Source organism: Callospermophilus lateralis, chromosome 2 (assembly GCF_048772815.1).
Source record: "Callospermophilus lateralis isolate mCalLat2 chromosome 2, mCalLat2.hap1, whole genome shotgun sequence".
NCBI lineage: Eukaryota > Metazoa > Chordata > Mammalia > Rodentia > Sciuridae > Callospermophilus > Callospermophilus lateralis.
This window is the reverse complement of record NC_135306.1, coordinates 121,045,540-121,071,226: the sequence shown is the minus strand read 5'-3', so window position 1 is coordinate 121,071,226 and position 25,687 is coordinate 121,045,540. Positions and strand designations below refer to the sequence as shown.

General features: G+C 33.2%; 1 protein-coding gene across 8 annotated transcripts in view; it reads left to right on the top strand.

Moving 5' to 3' along the window:
• Window positions 1–17,035, top strand: part of Gria4 (glutamate ionotropic receptor AMPA type subunit 4) — a 329,568-nt gene extending 312,533 nt beyond the window's left edge. For 3 of the 8 annotated variants that reach the window (XM_076843814.2, XM_076843813.2, XM_076843811.2), the window contains 3 exons: window positions 4,383–4,497; window positions 11,901–12,035; window positions 16,871–17,035. In XM_076843814.2, coding sequence (XP_076699929.1) covers window positions 4,383–4,497; window positions 11,901–12,035; window positions 16,871–17,035 — 415 coding nt within the window. Of the gene's footprint in view, window positions 1–4,382; window positions 4,498–9,582; window positions 9,698–11,900; window positions 12,036–16,870 lie in introns of all 8 variants that reach the window. The other 5 variants (XM_076843819.2, XM_076843818.2, XM_076843816.2 and 2 more) reach the window with 2 other exon arrangements.
• Window positions 17,036–25,687: the final 8,652 nt, after the last annotated feature.

Sequence of the window (25,687 nt, the reverse complement as noted above, 5' to 3'; positions counted from 1 at the left end):
AATGTATACCATTAGATTTATTACAAGTTACTTTGCCAACATCTTTGACTAATTTCTTAGAATTGATTCCTAAAAGAGGAATTATTGGATCAAGGATAAGGATTGGGTTAAAGCTTCAGTTTTATCAAGGCAATTTTTTTTTCTGTTTTTTAACACTTTCATCAATCTATGAGATTGCCCACAATATTAAATTCTTGACAATATTGAACATCATGTTTACTTTTATTTTTCTAATATGAATGAAGAAAAATGAATTCACAGTACTTTAACTCACTAATTCCAACTAAGATTGAATTACTTGTATATGATTTGTATTTCTTCCTGCATAAATTATCTACCAAAGCCCTTTGATGATTCAAAAGGAATTTCCTTATTTCATTACACAATTTCTTGTTAATTCACATCATTTTTAAGTTGTTTTAAACTACATTAGGATGTGCTGGATGGAAACTATGAAAAAATCTCAGTCTTGTTTTGGTAAATATTTAGACATCATAACACCTGGTATTTAAATTTTATAAAGAACATAGTACAAAGATAGCATGTCAGTGAAAACAGCCGTCTTAAAATCAGTGAGATGTTTTCATATGTATAAAACTAAGGAATCCTTTTTTAACAGGATAATAAAGCATTAACACCACACAATGGTTAGAGAAATAAATTGTAGTGGGGCCACATACTATGGGCATCCAACATTAAAGTATTTGTCCAAGTAAGTGAAAAAGAATTGAATTTGTTTTAGCCAGGCTAAACCTGTTATTGCAAATTATTTATTCTACAAACTACACATGCCCTGAATATCCCGTGGTCGGTCAGAAACTAATTCTAAGTGTTTATATCATCAGTTATTCACAATAATACAGGAAATCATAAAAACACTTTACTAAACTTAAGCTTTATAAATTTGTCCCATTAATTTATATACATGTTTTAGCAAATGTACACTTTAATACCTCACCAACAGGAAATTACACTATAAGACACATAGTTTAGAAGTAAATATAATGCATAAGGCATAAAGTAATCCCGAGCATATTCAACTCTACAGAATTTGGTGATAAGTCATTACGGAAGAGTCAAGGGAGTGGCAAATGTGTTAGCCTGTGTTAAGCATGCTTTTTACCAGAAAAGTCTTACTTCTAACTTTTTAAATTTACCCAAAATTAATAAATGAAAAAAGTAAATCTGTTAGTTCCCTGCTTTAAAAGTTTTGTTTTAGGTAACATTTCAACTACATCCTTAACAAAATTAAGTCCCAAATCAGGCAGTAAGGTAAAATTTTATAATCTCAAGCTCAACTGAAGGAAATTCCAGGAATAAAACCTTTGGAGGTTTTCCAGAGGTCCTAGAATTTGATCAAGTGAGCATTTTCATCCCATAGTCAAATTCCATATCATTTCACCACTAGGAAAAAAACTAATTGGAGACTTTTTCTTACGTAGACTTCACATGATGCATAAAAGGCAAAGGCAAATAAGAAAATTTCCTGGGTTCTATTGCACTCTGTAAAAGGCCATTGTCAACACTCCAGGGTTTTCCAGTGTGGTTTATATATCCAGCAAGAATGTGTTCAGCTACTATTTCTTCCTTCCCTCCCATTTTTAAATGGGAAAAAAAAAATCATTTTAATGGACTTTATTCTGTAAAAGTTGCATTTAATACAATAAAAGGTATAATTAATGTAAGAAATAACCCACAATATTTTTCTTCTCTCTTTTGCTTAGCAGAGCACTATTACACCTTCTTTAATAATTAACTAAAGTTCAAATATCCTTAAAATCCAGAAATCAAGTTCTCAGATGTATCAAGGAGATTCCAAAGCAGTAGTTAAATGTGCTTCAGTAAGGAATTCTTCCTATGTCCCTCCTTTACCTGACTGCTTAGGGTGCCCTGACCTTGTTTACTACAATTTTTTCAGGATTCCCTTTTCACTTTTGCTGAATAAAAAATACTTTTTAACCTAGTGTAGTAAAGTGACAGAAACAACTTTATACTTTTTTTAGCTATTTAATGATTCTTAATATTAACAACATGAAAAAAGTAATCATTCATAAAATAGAACAGATGTCCAAATGGTCCTGATATATGTGGTTTATGTTACAGTATAAATAGCAATCCAAGGAGGCCTTTAGACCTAAATTGATTATGTAAGGAAATGACATACTTAATTTGACAATTACAGAAAATAACAGGCTCTATCAAGAAATTATGAAATGCTGAAAATATTAATTATAAGTGCCTTCCACTATATATCATTAAAGAAAAGAAAATTTTATATCTGATGATATTAAGTGGACTTTACTGAGGAAGCACATGTTTCTGGAAGGAAAATGTGGATTACCTGTGAACTGGGCAATGACTTATTTATTAATCAAATGTAAAATCAAATATGGATATGTACACACATATGGATAGCAGTGTGAAACTAATCTGTTTTTACATGGCCTATTATATGGTATTAGAAAGACAATGTTTTAGAATAATTTTTGTAGATAGCTTGATTCCAAACAATTTTATCAACACAAAGCTTTTTTTCCTTATCCATTCCTTTATTTTGCTTTTTTGTTTTTTATTGTGCTGTGAAACTGTCTTTGGATATGGCTAATAACCCTGTTAAATAACCCTCTCATGAAATGGTTTTAATTTTATCAAAGGAATGGTCTAAACCAACATATAAAATAATTTGGATACTGCTTCACTAAAAAAAAAAAAAAAAAAAAAAAAAAAAACCTAAAATGAATATTTAAAGCTAAAATAACATGAATTATAAGAATCATTTTCTCCAAAATAGGAAAACTTTAGTAGTTTCAATTCATTGAAAGACAAGTGTAGTTTCTTATAAATACAAAATAAATTAAAACAATTCCTTTTTCCCAACAGAATTTTTTAAAAAATAGATGTTTCTAGCTTCACTGAATATTTATTTATTTTTACATTTTAATTTGGTCCTTTTGGTGATTAAACTGATCACCTGATATTGTTCATTTTGAAATATATTAATTATTATATGCCACTAACATGACACTTGGGAATGTGGGAACACCTAATCATTTAATTATCTATGTAGTAAATGGCAGTCTTAAAGAGAGTTAATGCTCCTAAAGTGTATGGTTTGCTCATGGGAAATGTCCACTCTTCAAGTGGATCAACACATCACAACAGTGAAAAAGTACATTATTCACCTGAAATACCATGAAAACATTTTACACTTTAACAGGCTATTTAGTTGTAAAATAGTCAACACTTTTTAGTCAGCTAAATGACATTTTACTTGCAAATCATGCTATTCATCACTACAGTTGTAGTTGTTTCATCTGCTCGGTAATTCATTTGGCATTAGGTAATCACCAAATTCAGTGTTTCTCAAATAGCACAGACTGTAGCCAGAATTCCTCCGTGTATAAACCACTCCTTAGATAAAACAGAAATTTCACTAAATTCTGGAGAAACCTCTTGGAAAAGTTAATGGTTCATTAAAAACTGTAACTTGAAAGCAGGAAAGAAACCAAATGCATGGGAAACAAAAGCCCATAACATTTTTTTTTTTTTCAATCCTCTTAGAATAATTAGAATATGCTGTCCCTATTCCCCCATAAACATAGAGAAAATCTAATCTAAAGTGTTTGTTTATAAAGTCCATATCACATGCAGCATTGCTTCCTGGGTTTAATTGCTTAATTTAAACAGTCAAATTGGATATGTGATCCTAATTTCTAAATAGAATCTAATGCCTTCAAGAAGCAACAAGAACTTTATATGTAAGAACTTATCCCTAAGAGCTGCTACTACTGTCTCTTGACTAGCCTGTCCTTTTCAGCCCATGAAACTGAGCTAACCTGGATTCTGAGACCAACTAAATCAAGCAAACTAAACCCACATAAATAAAGGGAATAGTAATTAAGCCATAATCTTTGCTGTCAGAAAATCAGTATACAAAATTAATGACTGCTTTGTTGGTTTGTTTATGCCATTTTATTTTACCTTCTGAGAATGAATTTTCATTCCAGTCTCTCTTAGGTCATTGACATTCTTAGAGGTAAAGGAATTAGAGACACAATTTTTTCTCAATTAAGAGTAAATACAAGTTTATTACTGTTCTGCAAAAAAAAAAAAAAAAAGATCATATATTTGTTTGATGAGATCAGTTATTTGACAATAAAAGAACCGTGAAAATGAACAGCACCAAATACTGCATGTTTAATACATTTGAAATTGGTTACAATTGCCTTTGGTTTGGACTCTGGTGGAAGGGACTGCAGGATGGCAAAATGAGAGGTTTATTTAGCGTCTGGGAGAAGCTTATAAAAGAGCTTAAGTCCTCATTCCTTCTAACATCTTAACAGCTGTGCAGTTTCTTACAAAATATGTTTTATCGTTTCAAGAAATGCTGTTAACCTCGCAGTTTTAAAACTGAATGAACAAGGCCTCTTGGACAAATTGAAAAACAAATGGTGGTACGACAAAGGAGAATGTGGCAGCGGGGGAGGTGACTCCAAGGTTAGCCTCAATGTCACCAAAAGCGGGTAAACAGTATGTAAAGTAATAGGTGCATCTGCTGGGAGACATATGGTTTGGACCTACTAATACCAGTTGAATTGCTTGTCAAATCCCTTCACAAACTAAGTATGCAATTACTGTCAAAGCAAAAATATTTGCAACTATTATCAATTTGTTGACACAATAAAAAATCTGATGAAAATACTCACTGAAAAACTGTAGTTAGAAAAGGCTGTGGATCAGACATTTTTTTGATAGTCCTCAGAGCCATGTTTTCGAAAAACAGGAAGAGATGCAAGTTTCTATAAGAGCAGAGCAATTTAGTGAACAGACGACAAAGAACAGAGAAGGTAAATCTGCTTTATTTTCTTCACCATTACTTGGCCAGAAATTTTACCAATTATTTGTGAATAATAACAGCAATGATGTGGCTCCACCTTGAACTAAGAAATCCTACTAGAAATTTTTTTTCCACATAAAACCCTCAGGCTTCTATTGAAGAAAAAATAAGAACTCAAAGATAGTTATGTAAAGTACACATTTTTTTTTTTTGCCTTCCATTAATGGATCAATTACAAAATTATCAGGCCAGAAAAATAAGAACAAATATATCATTACTTCATCCATGTCATATTTTCATCTTCATAAAATAATGTGGCAATAAAAATACAATTAGCAGAACATACTACATAGTGTCCCCTATATATCAATGTTTATAGACTTAAAGAAACCAATTCACAGATGGAAAAATTCTGACTGAATAACTACCTCCAACTGATAAGTAAAAATATTGAAAATACTTATCTATTTAAGAGTATAGATTTTTTTTTAATCTAGAAATTTGTCCAAATCTGCTTATCTGCAGCTTCATTGGATTATATGTTATCTCACTTAGCCATCTAATTCACACAACAATACTGTTTTCAGGGAGTATCTTTTGGGGTAGCTGCAATTAATCCTTCCCAAACCCATTCTCAAAAGCCTTTCAAATTGTCATTAGGAGTCTATCTACTTCAGAAAGAGGAAGTAAAAAGTTTGCCTCTATCCTAGGCACCATCTGTCTTAATCCATTCTGCAATGCTCCAACAAAATACCCAACTCTGGGTAATATGTAAAGAAAAGACGTTTATTTGGCTCATCATTATTGTGGATAGAAAGTCCAAACAGAGTGGATTAGGATACCTGGACACACCTTAAAATTCCATATGGCATCTCATGGTGAAGGAGCAGGAAAGAGAGAAAGAGAAGAAAGAATGAGGTCTTGTGTAAGAGAGGAAGCAAGAGACCCAGAGGCCCAGTCCCATGAAACCTAATCTAGAGGAAACACCCTGTCTCAAAAAAAAAAAAGCATTAATCCATTTGTGAGGACAGAGCTCTCTCATCACCAAAGGCGTCTTAAAGATTCTCACCACAATACTGTTACATTGAGAGTTTAAGCCTCAATCTGAGTCTTGAGGGAGAAGAATCACATTTGCATGATAATATCATTTTAAGGAGTATTAATTGGTTGTATATTTTGGAGCCCCAAATTACCTAGAATTTTTCTGATAGTTTCTATAAGTATATATATATATATATATATATATATATATAGAGAGAGAGAGAGAGAGAGAGAGAGAGAGAATTATTCAAGTTTATACTAATATTCTAGCATTCCTCTTTGTAAAGAAAGATCAAAAAGTCCTATAGTAACACCAGAAAGAATAAAAACAGATATATTATTCCACTAGAAAATTTTTGTTTGCAAATTTTACTTTATTTTTATCTCAAATATAAGAAGTATAGCAAAGCTATAACAGATAAAATTTTCTAAAAATATATTGAAGTCCCATTTTAGTGGATACTTAAGACCTTCTAGAAATAAACAGAAAAATATAGCAGAAATGTACATATATTGGGGAAAAAAAATCTATGTAACAAAATAATTGTAATTGATTTAAATGAATGATTAAACAATTTAGATCTAATCAGTTTCAACACACTGTTGAACACATTGTTTGTTATATACTAGACACTCAGTAAATATTTGTTGTCCAAAAGAATAAATGTGAATCTAACCTTATCATTTCCAAAATTAAACTGATTCTTCTTTCAGTGTGTAGTCATTGCTTTCACAAATATGAATCAGAAAAGTTTATTTTAAAAAGTTATTTCAAATCTTAACAAGTAGCTTTCCAAAATGTTATAAAAATTAACATAAAATGTTCACCTAAAATGAAATTTATAGTATGTTCTATTTTCCCTCAGGAATTTTGTTTGCATAAAAAACAAAACAAAAAAACCTAGTAGGTTGTACATTGACCTAAAGTTTGTCACCAACAGAGTAGGTTGTTGCAATCTAAATGGTAATAATAATGCCCTACTTTGAATTTGTAATGAAAGGTGCTATTTTAAATGGCCTGACCTACCTTAGATCAAACTAAATTATCAGACATCATTTGTTGTTTTTTTCATTTTCATTTTGTACTTCTTCAGGTGACTGATTTTCTTTTTAAACTTACTTCACCCCTTTGACCTGATCTCCCTCAAAAGAGGTAAAATATGAAGCAAAATTACAGAATTAAGGAATGCAGCTGATTCTAAAGCCTTTGTTGATTGGGAAGCTGAAGCAGGAGAGACAATTGCTGCCAACTGAGTGTAGGGGGAGCATACTAAGAGATCTTAGCACAAGACGGCTAAAGTCCTGGCTGATCTGATTTTGAAATATAGAATCTTGGTAGGAGAACATTAACTTTCCTAAGTGTTTCAGCTCGTGAAAAGAGAAAACACAGAAACAAGTGCCACACATGGAAAGGTTTCTATGCAAAGAAAATTGATCCCCCCCTACCATTCACAGGATTGTAATGGATGGAGTTGAGGGAATGGAACATATCTCCAGCCTTCCATTCAACACCAAATTATCTAACTTCTGTTTTGATTGTGGGGGCGATGGTAGAACCTGTGGAGAAAAAGAAAACCACTTTCCTTCAAGGGATTTATTACTTAATATGACCAACAACTGAACTATTCAGCTTCCGTGTCACACTCCACAATCTGAGATAATCAGCATCCTTACTCACCTGGTAGTCATTCCCAGTACTAGGAAATTCTGAGTGAAGGAATCTTTGACCATAAAAATTTAACAAAAGGTATGAAGAAGGGGTCCTACATCTTTCAAAAAGGACAAGTGAAAAGGTATAATTTTAGAGGTGTAAGTTTTTTTTTTTTAATTCATTTCTTCCCAATTTATTATCAACTCATGTGCTGACTTTTTAACAATCATTTCATAAATGGAGGTAGGGCTGAAGTATGTATGGAAGAGGCACTGTATAGTTAGTAAAACCTAGATTAACTGGGTTCATCTTAAGTACTTCAATTAACTACCCCATCTCCAAAGAGCATTTAGTGTTAAATCATGCTTATGTCAGATATCAGCCCCCAAAAAACAACCTATACTCTGGGATCATGGCAAATGCATATTACTTCTTCAATGGATTAGTGAACATAAGCCATAGTAAGATCTTATAACACTGATACAAAATTTAAGTTGTACTTAAAAAACATATAAACAAAATGAAAAAGTAGCATTTAGAAATATTTTTCAAAACTAAATTATGAAAGTAATAGATTTTAGTTTAACTTTAAAAAAAAAAATTTAATTACACCCAGAAAACCCATTTTTTTAATTGCATATGCTATGAAGTCAGACTACGACAAATCCCGATTCAGCTATCGCTCAGCCATGTAACTAGTTGAGTTAAGCTCTCTGTGTCTTGTTTTTCTCATTTGCAAATCTGAGTGACAGTATTAAAGAGGTAAAATATTTTTTAAATTGTCTGGTACACAGTCAGTGCATAGTAAGCATTAATCATTATCACTGTCATTATTAATGCATCATCTAGTTATGTAGCTGGGTTTATGGATTTAATCTTCTGGTAACCAAATAAATGCATGCTGTGTTTCACCAAATGCACTCAATCAGATGTAAGGTTCTGAATCATAAGCAAAATGACTGTGGCAGCCTAAAAAATATCCATAGGAATGTAGCCAACCTCCAGCAGAAAGAAACCAAAAGCAACCAACCATAAAGACAGTAACAACAAATGATCCTAGTAGATAGTGCTTCCTATTCATCTTCTTGACTTTCATATTGTTACATAGAAAATGAAAGGCTGGGTTAATTTTTATATTACTCAGGATATTGATACTAGATGATAGCTGACATCTCACTCAGACTCATTATACAGTATTGGTATTGAAAGAATCAAAGATGGAAGAGCATATTTCAAATGACTTTATAGTAAGAAGCATTTTCTAGTCAGAAAAATTTTAATAACCCCTAACCTATCATTACTAATTTAAAAACACTTCACCTGTACTTTGAGTATATTAACATAGTAAACTCAAGATAAGATAGATAAAAATGGCTTTGGTGATACTATTTAGGGTAAATACTGCAATTCAGAAGCAAAATATCAGCATGGGCTATGATTTTTAAATAATAATTCACATATTAGACTTATGAGGATCTTTGCATGAATTATGAGATGCTCTTGGTCTGTGATGCTAGAGTCACTCTCTTCTTTCAATGAGGTCTTAGAATACAGTGGGTAAGGAGTCAATCTATTGATGGATACTGTGGACATAATTTTAGAGCATAAAGCAAAGTCCTAGTAGCTGAATCATAATGCATGTAAGAAGTGAAAGCAGTCTTGTCTACCTGCTGCTTATGTCTGTCTGTCAACTTGCAGACACTTTCATTAAGTCTTAAAGGGGAAAGAAGGAAGCTTCTGGATTTTGAAAGACTCACATTTATGTGGGGAAATTATAAATGCTCAAGAAACCTAACCCAGGCCAATAGTTTTGGATTCACAGTAATTGCATACATTTTATTTAAAGATCCTCCCTAGCAGTATGTGCCTGTTACCTAAAGCGATGGAGCAGGCCCCAGTTTTATGTCTGATCCTAAACCTGGGCCTATAGTACAAGACATAACACCTACTGTGGCCTCTGCTCTGTCACTTTGCCATGCGATTCTAATGTAGTTTTACTTGAATAACATAAAATAACATATATAATGTTATTTATGTTATTTTCCACGTGAAGAACTCCTGTAAACCTTGCCGTTTTGAAACTCAGTGAGGCAGGCGTCTTAGACAAGCTGAAAAACAAATGGTGGTACGATAAAGGTGAATGTGGACCCAAGGACTCGGGAAGCAAGGTCAGTCGCTGCAGTTCGGGCCTCCTCTTGTGTTCACAAAACAATAAACGGGAGCAATTGTCAAAATCATATGGAAACCTTAAAAACTGAACATTTCTCTATGCACTGAGCCACAGCCTAAATCAGAAGCTAATATCATAAATTCCAACCACAGGGATTAACTTTCCAGGGAATCACAACGTGCTCCCCAATATTAAGGTTTTTAAATAATTTAAATTAACTGCAAATATATATAAAATAACAAAATTCCTTGTTATTCTCAAAGTACGTACCACTAATAAAAGTAGTGGCTTTTTTTGGTTTAGGTTTTCCTTATGGAGCTAAAGATTATGAAATCAATTATTTCAAGAACTGATACATTCTCAGAATGGGAAATTAATCCATAGTCATCCAGAAAAAAAGATGCTAAATATTAAATAAATGTTTATTCCACAGTTCAATCTTTTGTTATCATATTGCCACACACTCCATTTTGATTTGAAGAGGCCCTTTGATACTTCTGTGCTAACAGATAAACAGAATGAACTTTCCAATTCTATTCTCCAATCAAAGTTATTTTAGTAATCAATGTTTACAAATAATATCCTCAAGTTCTAAGACCTTTAATTTATTAATTCTTTTCAGAACAATGCAGAAACCTATAGGCCAAATTCTGTGAAATACAGTTATATTTTTATTCTGAAGAAAACAATATATAATGTATATCTTTGAATAAAGTACTTAAACATGTTAACAGAAAGTAGTTAACAGTGCCTGAAAGTCATAGTTGAAGGTTCTTTGAATACCCTTTCATTTTTTTCTGTATCTTCTCCTAAAAAATAAATGAATTATTGGTCATTCTAAGACATTAAACAAGTAGCTGGCTTAAATTGGAAAACTTCAGTTAATTTAAGAAGGAACGAAAGTCAGGTTAATTGATTCTTCTGCAGATCTGATCTCTATATTAACCACTTTCATCTGCATTTGAACCAGAAGATTGGCCAGAAAAGGAACCAATCTCAAATTCTGATGTAAAGTTTGAGAGACACAAACAATTAATGAAAGATTATTTTAAAACTGAAATTACCCTAAATTTTTGGCCTAGTTAGTTGATATCATGACTAAGTAAACAACATATAAAATACATCTTTTGAAATGAACACTTTCCTAATAAAACTATTTAAGGATCTGATTCACATTTTGAACAAAACATACTGCTGAGAAAATGATGACCAGAAAGCATCTTCCAGGTTGTCTAAAAAATACCTTTAGGAATAATGTTATATAATAAAACTATTTTTAATTTATTAAGGAAATTCTGAATTTTTCTTAAAATTTAATATTTTCTAATCATATATTTGACTATTAATTATGAGACAGTAATATAGTAAAACTAAAGAATAATGTCTAAAATATTAATCAATCTCTAATATATTTAAGTGGGAATGGAATTGTATTTTTAAAGCATTAAAAATAATTACAAATTTGTCCATATATAAATAAATTATTTCTCAATTGACCATGATAACTTATGTATTTTTAAAAATTATCTTAAAAAGACTACCCAAGTATTATGCCTATATAATTATTCCTAAATAATATTCAATATGCAAAAGTGATGTTTTTCATGAGATTTCCCATATAGACATAACAGAAAGAATAAATTATATGTACCATAGTATATTGTTTTTATATAGTTTGTAAAGTAATGATAAACAAAATGTGAAACTATCAGCTTAGAAGATCCTCGTTCCTTCAGTAGGAGATTTATGGAGTTAGATTTATTCAAGAGGAATTTCAAACATTAAAACTGAGTTTTAAAGGAAGCAAAGCCAAAAAGAAGTCCCCTTTCCCACACAATTGGATTTTAAATATGTCATTTTCAAACTCTATAATAAACCCACTTCTGGCACCCTATGTGTAAATATATAAATGCTTATATATGTCTAAGTATAGTGGTTTTCATTGCATATTTCATAATGGTAAAATGATACAGATTTTAATGAATGCAATTATATACAATATATTGATAATTTTCATAATTTCACTTCTCCTGAGAGTTATAAGCTTTATAGTTAAATTTATAAACCTACATCAGTGACTTATAGATAATTTCAGGTTAAATTAAGCATTTACTTTAATTGGCTATTTGGATTTCATGTATTTCTTTTACCTTTTGGAGGTGACATTTCCACAGTTAACTGAAGTGTCTTTATCCCCCCAGGACAAGACGAGTGCCTTGAGCCTGAGCAACGTAGCAGGCGTCTTCTACATTCTGGTTGGCGGCTTGGGCTTGGCAATGCTGGTGGCTTTGATAGAGTTCTGTTACAAGTCCAGGGCAGAAGCGAAGAGAATGAAGGTGGCAAAGAGTGCACAGACTTTTAACCCAACTTCCTCGCAGAATACCCAGAATTTAGCAACCTATAGAGAAGGTTACAACGTATATGGAACCGAAAGTATTAAAATTTAGGGGTAGGACTTAGGGCCTACTCCAGTGAGTGGGGGATGCATCCTGTGAACGCAGTGTTGTGACCTGTCTGTCCAGTGGTGGTATTGCTTGCTTCTAATTAGAGCTTTATATTTTTGAAAACTTCAGTGCAAAGTGGTTCGGTTTTCTTTGGCTGCAGATGTACTGTTTGAAATTTTGTGTTGTCAATAGATATCTGCATTGCAAGGTTCAGAAAGACAAAAACGCACCAGAATTGCTCTGCAAAATGATTTAAACAGTATTATTTTCCTGAAATTTGGGGAAAATTGGAAATTAGATCTGGGCCTCCTTGCACACAGACCAGGCAAATCTTCTCTGTAATAGCCCATGTTTAGGATAAGTGCTGAAAAAATGAAAACAAAATCTGTTTTGAATGATGGAAACCTAGGCAGTCACTTATTTTGATAAGGTCATATTGTTTTCTGAGAAACAATACATGTAAAAACTCCAAGGCACATAGTATGTACTCAATGAATTTCAGTTCCTATTCTAATTTGCTGACCATTAGTCGTTTTTCTATATTTTCAAAGCATAAATCCTCATTTTTGTTCGTATGACAGGAGTCCTTGAGTCAATCCTTTAGGGAGGAGAATTTGTCAGAATTCTGACTACAATACACAGTTGCACTAAAATAAACAGGCATTTTAGACAATTGAGCAGTTTTTCCATCAAAGATGTCAGCAATATATGTGTTCTATAGGAGTGATACAGTAAATGATAAAAAACTGCAGTGAGTTATTACATACTTTTTTATTTCAATTGCTTTTATACAAGCCAGGTCAGCCTTATTCACATTCTCTTATCCTGTCACAATAAAAAATTGTACACATTCAGTAAAATACAGGAGATAGAGATTTTTTTTTATAAGAATCTAAATGTCCACTTCTTCTTTCCTCTAATGATAGGAAGTGATTTTAAAGTAAGACCTGAATGGATTTTTTATTGTTCTTCCTAAAACCAGGACTTTAAAAACTATTTTCTAAAATGACATATAATAGCCTAGTGAATAGGCTTCTCATTCTGATTACATGATAAATAAGTCTTTGAACCTTCAAGAGACGTTCAGTTCTTGATGTACCCTAATTCAAAATCAAAATAAATTTAATAAGACATACATCTGAAGTTATACCAAATAAATGTGCCCGATTTTGATATTTATTCATATAGAAATTATTCAAGTACTTGTTGGCATGTTAAAGAACAAAGTCATCCCTGTTTACCCAGATCTAATTGCTTTTATCCACAATCTAGAAATTAACGGCTGAGAACAACTGCACACAGATAATTCCAAGGTGGTTCTTTCAAGTTTTGTGTAAAAGAATTAAGAACTAAACCTCAGTTCCCTCAGATCAAGACATGCTGACCATGTCTTCTAAACAACAAAAGAGCAAACTGAGATGGTGTCAAGGAACCTTGTCCATCAGGAGAATGCTGTCATCTTAACCTTTACAGAGCTAAGGAGAAACTCTCCAAAACTAAGAAAGCAGTATCTGACAAGTTTGCTGAGCCAATTACTTGGACTGCATTCTGAGACGAATTTTACAAGACGCCTAAAATTTGTTGCTATTAGTTCATTAAAACTGATGTTTCTTTGGCATGCTAGCCATTAGCAAGGTCCAAGGGTTGGAAAGCAAAGAAAAAGAAAGAGAATATTTAAAACCTTTAGAAAGAAATACTCAAGGATAACAGTTTACTACAAAGTTCTGGGAAATTACTAAAAAGTGATATGAATTCCCACGTTATGCATATATGATTTACACTAAATAATATTTTTGAGTCAGAACCTGGCATTGAAGTTCATCATATGAATTACCTTTAAAGCTAAATTTTAACTTTTAAGTCAATACATTTTAAATAAAAGGAAGGTACTCAGATCTGAAATTTTAAGACACTGGCATTTAGGGTGAATGAAATGATCTGCACCTGTAGAGAAGCCTTGAGCATAAGCAGCTTTTACTTTACTGTCAAATTAAAAGACTTTTTCCTTTCAAAATTCTATTGACTTAATTATATAAATGATTTATAAGTTAGATAATATTGTCATAGAATCAAAACCAAAATAAAAACAAACAAAAAACCTTGCAAATTTCTAGAAATATTGGAAGATCTACTTAAAAGTCACCATCCCTTAAGGGGAACATGCACAATAATGGTGACAGCCATGATAATGCAACAGAATTCACACCATAGATAAACTTGTAGGACATCTTTCCAGTCTGAGGAGGCTCCATAGGGTCAATCAAAAGAAATAGAAAAGACATTTTATGGAAGAAGTGGGTGATGTAAGTATAGAATGTAAAAATGGCAGAGCATATTTAAAGAGATAATAGAAAGTTGTTAAAAATTCATTAACTAATATACTCATTTGCATTAATCTAAAAGAGGAGAGGTTATTTTGAGAGTATATGAAATTTTCAGAGCTTTGAAGGTTTTCTTTTCCTCACAAACCTGATCAAGAAAAGAAAGAAAACAAAAACAGATTCATGGCAAAAGCCTCTGTAAATGCTTTAAAAAATTATACTGTTTTTATTAATTATATTCTAGTGTTTCATAAAAATTAAAACAAAGCTAAACTTTTTAATAATTATCTATTTTATTGAAATGGAATCTAAAGAAACATATTGAGACTTTGGCCTCAGTTTTATTTAAGTGTAGTATCAGCAGAAAACTTGAATTATCTGGAACCACTTACCAAGTCCTCTATAAACAAGCCTGAGTGGTCTTAGGATTCCAAAGCTTCCTAATGTTGAAGATGAGCTAATACATTGGCTAGGAATAAACACATAGATATTCATTTTTCTTGTTTTTCTTTATTTAACCTAAGCTGTCCAAAACTGCCCCCAAAATTATTTTTTTCTAGAAGCTCATAGAAAAAGCACTGGAGTATTCCAAACATCTAGGAACCCTAGCTCTGACCCCTAAACTATTCATCTAACACAACAGTGAAAAACAGGATAACGTGGGAAAGTTATCCAGAAACCATGATAGCAATCCCTGTCTGTTTCATAAATGTAAGATTCCATTGTTATGTTTTCTTGATACAACGGTACTATTTTGATAATACTCTTTTTTTACAAATATCCCAAAGCATTTTCACTCTAATATTGAGTAGGAAAATATTTATCTCTAATAACTTAACCTCCCAAGAGTCTTACTCCAAAGAACAAGATTATTACAGCCATGTTTGTTATCTGGTGAGATTCTCTAGTCCTCAGGTAAGAGTCTGCCATATGAGTGAGGTCCTTGATTAAGGAATCCAATCAGTATATGAATTGGATGGAATCATTTCATTTCTAATTTCCTCATTTGCATACTAAAATTCACCTTCTGTTCAATTTAAATCAATATGCAATCCCAGGAACTCAGGCTAAGGCAGGGGGAACATTGCGGTTTTCCCCTAAAATCTTCATTGTATTTCCATAATTTCTAAATATAAAAACCATTAATGTTTCTGTAAAGGATGTATCCCAAGTCCTGATTATGAAAATAAGTATTAATTTTTTAAACTGTTCACTAAAACGGAACTATGAAGTTTACCTTGGATTTTACCATAGATATATGATTACCAACAATTTGATTTCAACTTTTTGAAGTTATCAGGACAAATTACTTTCAAACACTGTTTACTCGAACAGTTTTTAACCTACTTATTAACTTACTTGTTTTAATGTATAATTATTCTGATATTAGAGTCCAGAGCAGAATAAATACAGGGATAGAATTTCATAAAAAATTAGATAAACTTAAATTCACAACAGGAAATTTACTACATTATGAATTGTGAGAGAATTATGATCTAAGTCATTAAAAAACTTGAGGAACATCTTGAGTTAACATTATAAGTCAGTTACTAGAAAGAATTCAGAGGCTGTGAATGGATAATAATTAGATTTACATACCATTGTCTGCTTCTCCTCTGAGTACTGTTATCTGCTACCTAATAATTCGGGAATAGGAATGGAATGAGGAGTTGAGAGACCTGACCCCTTAGCCTTAACCTGGGAAGTTTCCTATTGATGGCCATTTAGCAGGCCCCTTTTTGCTGTCCCCTCTTGAAGCTTAGTTTTGAAATATGACCCTTGCCTCCATAATAGGCATAGAATGAACCAGCTGTCAGTAACTGTGCTGTTCTGAGTCATGTCTATAATGAGTGTGAATGAATGAAAGTGTCTGTGCATAGGTTTGTGTTATAGAAAGAGGAATATCTGTCATCAGTATTTATACATATAGTAATTTAGGCAATTTATTATAATTTGAAGAGTCTAATCCATGCACTCTGAAGAAGACAGTCTCTAACAAAACAATAATATGATTTAAAAAATACTGTAAAAACTAAAAACCTAAAAGAACTTCTGAGTTTCACTAGAAGTTCTAGGGTATGGAGCAGAGCAAGTTAAAAGATGTTTCCTGCCCAAAATTTGCTAAATGGAACCTAATTTTATGGTTTTAGAATTGGTTTTCTAAATAGGTAGGACCACAAGCTCTAGACTGCAGAGTAAAACCTCAGTGTAGTCGAAGCTTTGCTTCTTTCGGGGTAGTTCAGCTTTTCTTTCCCTCATAAACAGTTTGCATATGACCAAAAAATATGGAAAAAAAATGCAGATGTCTAATTATTGATATTTCGGTGTTTGTTGTGTCATATTTTGTTGAACAAACAGTAATATCATAACACACCACATTCTCTGTTTCCTTTCCATGCAACCCAGCTGACCTTTTCTGAAGCCATAAGAAACAAAGCCAGGTTATCCATCACTGGGAGCGTGGGAGAAAACGGCCGCGTCTTGACACCCGACTGCCCAAAGGCTGTACACACGGGAACTGCAATTAGACAAAGTTCAGGATTGGCTGTCATTGCATCGGACCTACCATAAAAACCAAAAAAATAATTGAGTGCCTTAATTAAACTGTGTTGGTGACTGATGGAAACACAGCCCTGAGGGACGCCGCAAGCGCGGGTCTTTGCTAAACCAATCTTTTGGCTGAGAGCGGGAAGTGCGTCCTAAAGCGCGGGACATCAGCCGCAGCAACGTGTGCATGAGCTCAGCTCGGAAACCCAAACTCAGATTTTATATCAGGAAAACTCACAATTTAGGTTTTTTCGGGGAGTGGGTGGGGGGGAGCCGGGACGGGTGTATTAACAACAACAAATTTCACTGAGTGGACTTAAAAACTAATCAGACTTGCCTGTTAGCGCATTACACTGAAGTTCTTGCTCAGAAAGGCCTTTGTCTTCACCGAAAGGGATAAAATAGATAATAGAAGTCAAAGAACATGCTAACCTGCGTCTCCAGAACACCCATATATTCAATGGAAGAATATCCAGCTGAGGAAACAAATCACTAAACTGTGATAAGAAAATAATAAACAAACATGTAAATCCTGTGAAAAAAAAAAATTAAAGGAAGTATTTACACTTACTTTGGAGAAAAACAAATACTGAAACATGCTTGCTTTTTAACTGACGTAAATTCAGTAGAGGACAACACGATTCTTTTTTCTAACCATCTTAGGGAACAATACATTGCAATAATTGATATAAATGCCATCACTGTAATAAACTTTAGAGACTTTTTCTATAAAAGTTGTTGGTCATCTTCTTGTTTGCTGTAACCTTCACTCTGTCACATGAGCCGGTTCACAGATTGCATCCATCTCCACTACCAGGAACAAAAACAAAATGAAGAAAATGTTGACGTTAAATCATCAGTCTACAATGTAGAATCAACAGAGACTACGGGTCACTCATGTTATCGATCTTATTTATAATCTTGTTCTGTGTACAAAATTGTGGTTTTTGTACCCACCAAAAAGAATAAAACAACAGATGTTCTTACAATATCTACAAAGCTTAAAAGGTTTTTTTTTTAATCATTATAAACATTATTTGAGAAATTACAAGAGTATACAAAGGATTGTAGAAGTTAAATGGTGGGCCATATTGGAAAATGTAGCTAGCCCTTATTCTTTTTGCATACTAAACTGTCCTTCTGTTGCAGATCTTTGACTCGTTAGCAGGTTAAATTGTTAAAGATGGAGTCTTTGAGTCTGGAATGAATCATTGTCCTACAGCAACATACCCTGTACCTGTGCTGAAATTTTACTTGATTATATTTTGCTGCATAAAATTATGTGTTTGGTGGGCTTCTTCCCCCATTCCTATTGTTCTATTTAAATCCTTTGAAGGCACTAGTAATAGTTTGGGGTGGACCACAAATGAATAATTAGTCCTTGTTTTCACCTGGAAATTACAATGAAAATTATATCTATATTCACTAATAAAAATTAATTTGTTATACATGTAGTAAATTAACAAGGTTCAAAGGAAGATTTGGCTCGTTTGAAATAATAAATAAGTACTCTAGTACAGATAAAGATCACATACTTTAGGGATCTTGGCAGAAAGCACAAGTTAGGATGATTTCAAACTCTGTCCTTGAAGGATGAGTCAAGTTTTAAAAGGAGGAGAAGGTGTCCAGAGCCTTATGGATGAGCAGTGTCCAACACCATGCATGTCAATGGCTTGCTTGAGGAATGTATGCATCTAGGTGAGCTGGCAAGAGCACTGGTGTGATAATCATGCAAAATAATATGGAGAAGGTGAAGGGTTAATTTCCTTCCCTTACCTCTTGAGATTACCATCCCTCATTCAATCTCTGCCACAGGAAGAGCAATCTTTAAAAGTATAAATCTGATAATGCACATGTGCGCTGTTCCTTCAAGAAATATTCCAAGTTCTTGAGCAAATGAATCCCTTTGTGATCAGGCCCTTGCTGTGTATCTTCAAGGACTTCTCTCAGTTCTATCTAACTCCTCTGACAGAAAATGAACCTCCCAAGCAGCACATGGAGCACTGCGTGTATTATTTCCTCAGTCTATAACTCTTCCCTGTCTCCTCCTTACCGGACTAACACTCATCCTTCAGTACTCAAATTGAATTGTACTTGTCCTGGGAGGACTTTCATGACTGCCCACCACCCCTGCCTATGAGTTAGGTGCCACTCTTAATGTTTCTCCCCCATCACGGCACTTGCCATACTGCATTGTAATTGCCTGTGTATTTGTCTGTAAACTACTAGACTGTAAGCTCCTTGAGGGCAGGGACTGTGTCTATCTTGTTCACAGTTGTATCCCCAGCACCCAGCACAGTGCCTGGCATATTGTAGGTGCTTAATAAATATTTGTTGAACGAAAAAATAAAATGAATTGAATTAATTTAATTAAGGGAAAGCAGAAAGACAACTGTTTCCTCACTGAAGTTCCCTGGAGTGTTCACTAAGTATACAGTGGGTCAAAATAAAGGCTGAAGTTTGGCTTATTTTATGGCATTTCCTTATGTCACTGAAAAAGATGGCTTAAAAGGAACTAAAAGAATATGTTTGGTTAATTTTCTGATCCGATGAGAAGTTTCTGTATATAATCATACAAAAATGTGGTACAATTTGTTTAGCAAGAGAAATTGTCACAAGAAAACTAATTCAGAACAAGAATTTTGGTTTGTTTTTTAGATATATTACTAAGGATAGCTTTCATTGAAGCCTTGGAGTAGATTTATGTTGTAGTTGGAGAGTTGTATTTCTTACAGTAAAGAATAATAGAATAATTTTACTGAAAAGTCCGAGGTTTTTTTGTTTGTTTGTTTTACATTGGTGAAAAGGGATACCTCTCTGAATTTTAGTTTGACCAAATGCTCTAAAACATGGAAATGTGTTTTTAAAACATGTTTAAGTTGAAAACATTTAAGTAAAAATTTTTGATTCTACAAAGATAAAGAAACTCATTTACCAAAAAGAAAAGATCACAACTTAGTGATTCTGAACATACCAGACAAAGCCAAATACGTAGCTCTAACAGCTGGATATACATACGCAATGACCACAGTTGAAAGATCTAAAGAGAACCACTTGGTTCAATTCAATCACAGCTCATTGAAATGCCCGTCTCACCAAGGATGCACTTGCTTCAGGTTGCTGCATATTTTCAGGTTATTAGTTCCCTGGTTTACCCACCTGAGGGTGATCAATTAATTCTTTTTCCCCAAGGCATAGTACATGATAACTGTGTCACATTTATTTGTCTATGCACGAACACAACTTTATATATGAAGTCAGTATCAGCGGAGGGGAAAAATGTTCAAATAATTTTGTAAGAAAACCTCTTATCCCAATTTGCAACACCAATGTGGTGGTAATAGCCGTAAGAAATAAATGAAAAGTGGTATCCTGGAGAGTTGGTGAAAAGACAAATTTGATAAAGTCATCTGTCTTAAATTTATTAATAGATGCTGTGTGAAAGTATGTCTTTTCATATATGTTCACAAAGTAGTTTTAGTTTCACACAGTCCAGCAGGTTAGAGTCTTAGTATTTGTAAAACCAATTGCAAATATAATAGGGGGCTTAATTATACATTTTCCCAAGCAGCTGATATGAGTAGTCTTTTCAAAAAAGAACTATTTAAGATTTTGGTAAATTATTATGGGAAAAAGTTGAGAGCTGGATAATTATCTCAGATAACAAGAATTAAATTGCTTCCTTTGAAATAAGAAAGTACTATTTGTTTGCTTTATACTGATTTTATTTTCCTTGGGGTGAGTGAGGGAAGTTGGCAAAAGAATCTGGAATAACGAAACATAAAGAGAATGGAAACCATAAGAAAGTAAAAGCCTGTGTAAAAAGCCAGTAAGACTCCCCTGGCGGTCAAAAGGACTTGGGAGACAGAAAGGTTTGGCATATGGCTTTTACACCTCCAGGTGTGTGATTTTGATGTGTTTCTCTTCCTAAGATCTGCATACCTCGTTTAAGTTTTCTTACATGGCACAGATTGATGTCATGGTTATCTTGAAGGAAGGAGTCAAGTAGAAAATTCTAAGTCCTCTGTTCTGGTTAATGATAAAAAAGTTAGTGATTATTGCCTGTATAGAAATGTCTGCCAGTTTTTTGGAGTTAATTTCTTGACATAAATATGAATGTTTTCAACATTTTTCAACAAAGAAGGGATTGGGAAATTTTTAGTTCATTGATGGCTTCATCTAGAGATTCAGTGAATCCTTTGGTTACCTTCAAACTTCTAACACATGGAATTTCTCTAGAGTCATATTTCCCATCAATAGTCTATTTTTAAATCTAAGCACAAAGTCTGCCAGAGTCATTAAGTTTCTAAGATCACCATTAGAGTAGGTAGCTTCAGGATCATTGGGACTCAGACTTGCACAGGACTATAACATATTAACTTGAGTTTTGCTCAAAATCCTATGGCTCAACTCAATAGATCTGTATCCACACCACTCTTGTTCACAACCTCATAGCAAACTCATCCCAATAATCCCTCTGTGTCTTGTTCACATTTTCTCCCAATATTCTTCTGCATTTTTTTCTCCACATTCATTTTCCACTTTTAACCTCTTCCCCTGATGTTGCCACCATTCTTCTTATTGCCCTTGTTACAAAGTAAGGAAACTCCAAACATCCTCAACTTCTCCCTAGAGCACTATCCCATTTTCTTACAGCATCACTCCATGTACTACAAACCCAGAAGGAAAAGAAATGGCAACCCTTAAAAATGACACCTCTGCCAGTGTATTGTCTAACCCTGCTACTAATATGAACTATCTATTTGTCTACTGACTTCTCTGTCATTGCTGCACATTCATCAAAGACTTTGGAATCTTACTTCTTCTTTCAGTGCACCCTAAGTTCTATTACCATCCTGAACAACTTAAAGGTTAATACAGATGCTTCATTTGACCACTGAGCCTACAATTCCTTGACTCCCCATTGATCTTTTCTAATATGTTATTTATTTCTTTTTAATTATTTTTAATTTTATGTATTTATTTTTATATTGTGCTGAGGATTGAGCACAGGGCCTCACACATGCCAGGCAGGTATTCCACCACTGAGCTACAACTCCAACCCAACCTGTATGCTATTTAAATCATTCGTGCCAAAGGACAAGAGCTAACTTTATGATCACTAATATAATTCTGCTACCATGTAGTTAGATAATTTGGTGTCCATTATATGAAGGCTTTCCACATCTTCAACATCTTCTCTCAACTACTTTCTACAACACCAACACCAAATTATTCACCATTCCAGTTTCCAGAATGCTTCATGTTCTTTCCCTTCAAAAATTTTCCAATTATTTCCTCTAATTGGGTTGTCTATTTCAGATAGAGTTCTTAACTATAATCAACAGAATCCATTCTAAGTTGGTTAAGCAAAAAGTAAATTTATTAATGAAAGTTCAAAGTTCACAGAATGGGTATTAGATAGTTTCCCCAGGGCAAAGACAGAGAACCAGGTCTGTAGGCAAAGACGCCAAGAACAAGGGACAAATTATGTCACCAATCTATCCCAACTATTAGTGGACACATATATCAGAGTTTGCAGCAAAAACATTGAATAAGGGATACTACTGCTGGGATTTCTGTTTGGACTGCATCAGAAGTAGGAGGATCCCTCTTAACATGTTCCATCACCTTCTCAAGAAAGGGATTCCCTGAATCACTTCTTACCAATTTGAACCTTTGGAAAGCGTCTAATGAGGCTACGAGCTAGAAAAAGACAAGGCAGGGAAACCGAGTACTGGTTTTCATTTTAGGGAGGCATATTGTGAGAAATAAACATAGAAATATGTTCAAAGGAGCCGAATAAACACAAACCCTTTGTGCCTAATTCCTACTTTGCCATCAAGAAGTTTTCTAGAAATTATATCCTCAGGTAGACATTCAGTTTGGAGGTCCCTCCTTTTCATCTCTTTATGCCCTAATTACCTTTAAACAGCACATATCATTCTGCTGCCATGTATTTAAAAAATAAAAGCAATTTTTAAAAAATAAAAAAGCAGCACATATACCATTGTTATACAATCACTTTTATAAACTTCTTTACTTTCTCTAGGTTCTCTAGTTGTAGAGGGAACAATGAGTAAGGGACAGAAGCAATTTTGAGCATTAGAGGCAAACAAAACTAAGCATGAATCTTTGTTCTGGCCTTAGAAAAAGCTATGTAAAGTGGGAACAATAATACTGATAATTTGATACTGTTATGAGATTGAGAATGAATGTTTATAAATTACTTATCACAGCATCTGGTCATGAATTTCAATAAATAAAACTGTATTTCCTCTTTATAGCCTTGGGCTTCTGCTTCTACCTAGGAAATAAAAAGCTTTTAAAAAAATGTCACTTTCTTCATAAGGAGGGGAAACACCAAATAATTTACAAAATCATAACTTTTTGTGTGCAAATCAGAGAACTGTTCAGGGCAGCCAAGCAAACCGAATTCCGAAGAAGTACAAACCCCTTCAAGAAGAGAAGGGAAGATTGGACAAGCATGAGAGTAAATCTTGCTTGCTTCTTCCACAAGTCTTGTACTTATTAGCCAACAACCCCTGTCTTCTGCTAGGAGGGATAAGGAGGCCTCCATCATGGCAAATGTAGGCTTAATTACTGAAATCAGGATAGGCAGAAACTAAGAAAAACTTTCTGACACCTCGGTGTCTTCATTAAGCACAGAGCAAGAAGAGCATATTATTAGATAGGTCAGTGCGCTGAAGATGGTGATACCAACTACAAAACCCAAATATAGGTGAATTCTGAAATAGATTTACTCAGCCCCCCTCCAAAAAATATATATCCTGGCAGATAAAGGGAGGTGCCATTTTCATATGTAAATGCCACGCACTTCAGTTTCTACAATTCTTCTACCTACAATGTTCAGTATTTCACAAAAAGATTATAAGATAGATACACAAAGCAAAGAAAAAAATATTCCATTATCAGGAAATAAAACAATAACCAGAACCATATTCAGGTGTTGGAACACCTCACATATTCGGGTATTGGAACTATAAAACAGAGGCTTTAAACTTTAGCCTTGGCAAAATGCCAAGATGACCCATAATGATGAGAGTCCTTTTGTCATATTGTCTTGTTGGGTATGGGGGAGATTTGTAGATATGAGAGCACAATAGATGCACAACTAGAAAACAGAATATGAAAAGTGATTTTTTTTCTCAGATTGTCATTAAGGATCCTTATCAGTCGAATTCAAAAGGAAGATTATCCTTTAGAATTCGACTGATTAGGACATCCAGAAGTTGGAACAGAAGCTGGAGAGATGTGTGGCTGTTGGCCTAAAAGAAAATCAATCAATTATGAACTGCCACGTGGCAAGAAACTAGGATTTAAACCATATGCAAAAGTGAAATGGGTCACAAGAATAGTGTAAAGGATGAGAGGAAAAAACTGAAGATACATTATTTGAAGATTTTTATACTATACATGCAATAGTATTTTTTATTTGAGTGTAGATTTGATAAGTAGGAGATGTATATTGTAAACCCTTGGAGAAGTACTACAAAATTTTATAAAAATAATTATAACCAGTAAGTCATTACTGGAATTCAAATAGAATCATAAAGTGAAACCCAAGAGAAAACATTAAAAAAGGAACAAAAAAATCAGTGCAAATATAAAGCAACTCGCAAGATGAGCAGATTTAAATACAATCATATCAACAATATTAAATGTTAATGATCTAAATATACCTATTAAATGAAGGATTTGCAGAGTAGAGAAAAAAATGAAACCCAACCAATATGCTACCTGTGAGAAATCCACTTAAAATATAACCATAGTCACAAATACAATAATAGACATATATTAAAATGCTTGATTCAAATCATTAAGTAAATTCATGGAATTTGTAAATATAGAAAAATATAATTGTTGAGGAAAAATTTAAATGACTAATGGGTTCTGAATCAGAAAAAAATCATGGATACATATATACTTTTTTCAAAACTTAGCCTAAAATTTCAAATATTTATTTTATTTTCATGCAAGTTCTAAGTTATAATGAATGAAGTAAAAAAACAAGGCTTGTAAAATATTAATACAGTTTACAGTATATTATGCTAATGTTTAAAAATTCTAAAATTCTGTGATCCCCTGCTATACAATAGGTTGTAGAAGAATAAATAATTCTTAATTATGCTTAAATAAGCCTGGTCATTATGTAATGTTTATATTACTAGTATCAGGATGAGGCTAGATTTAGTTAATTATTATCATGTTAAACCATTCATAAAATTAATTAGTAGTGGCTATGAACATTGGGAATATGGTATTTTTTTAAATTAACCTAACTCCTTTTCCAGGGCCAGGATTTGGGTGAGGCAAATGAGGCATTTGCTTCAAAAGCAAAATTTTAAAGGAAGACAAAAGCTTAATAATTAGGTAAATACAATTTTAATGAAATTGTTTTTTCATAGAATTAATGATGAACTAACAAAACTTTAAATCAAGGGAAGATTAGACAGTGCTGTGCCAAACCATATGGAACCCTAGTGGAAAAAAAAATATGACCCTAATTACAGGAATGGATGGATGGATGATGCTACTGGGGACTGAACCCAGGAGGATTCTACCTTTGATCTATATCTGAAGCTAATTTTAAAAAATTTTTACTTTGAAACAGGGTCTCACTAAATTGTCCAGACTGACATGAAACTTGAGATC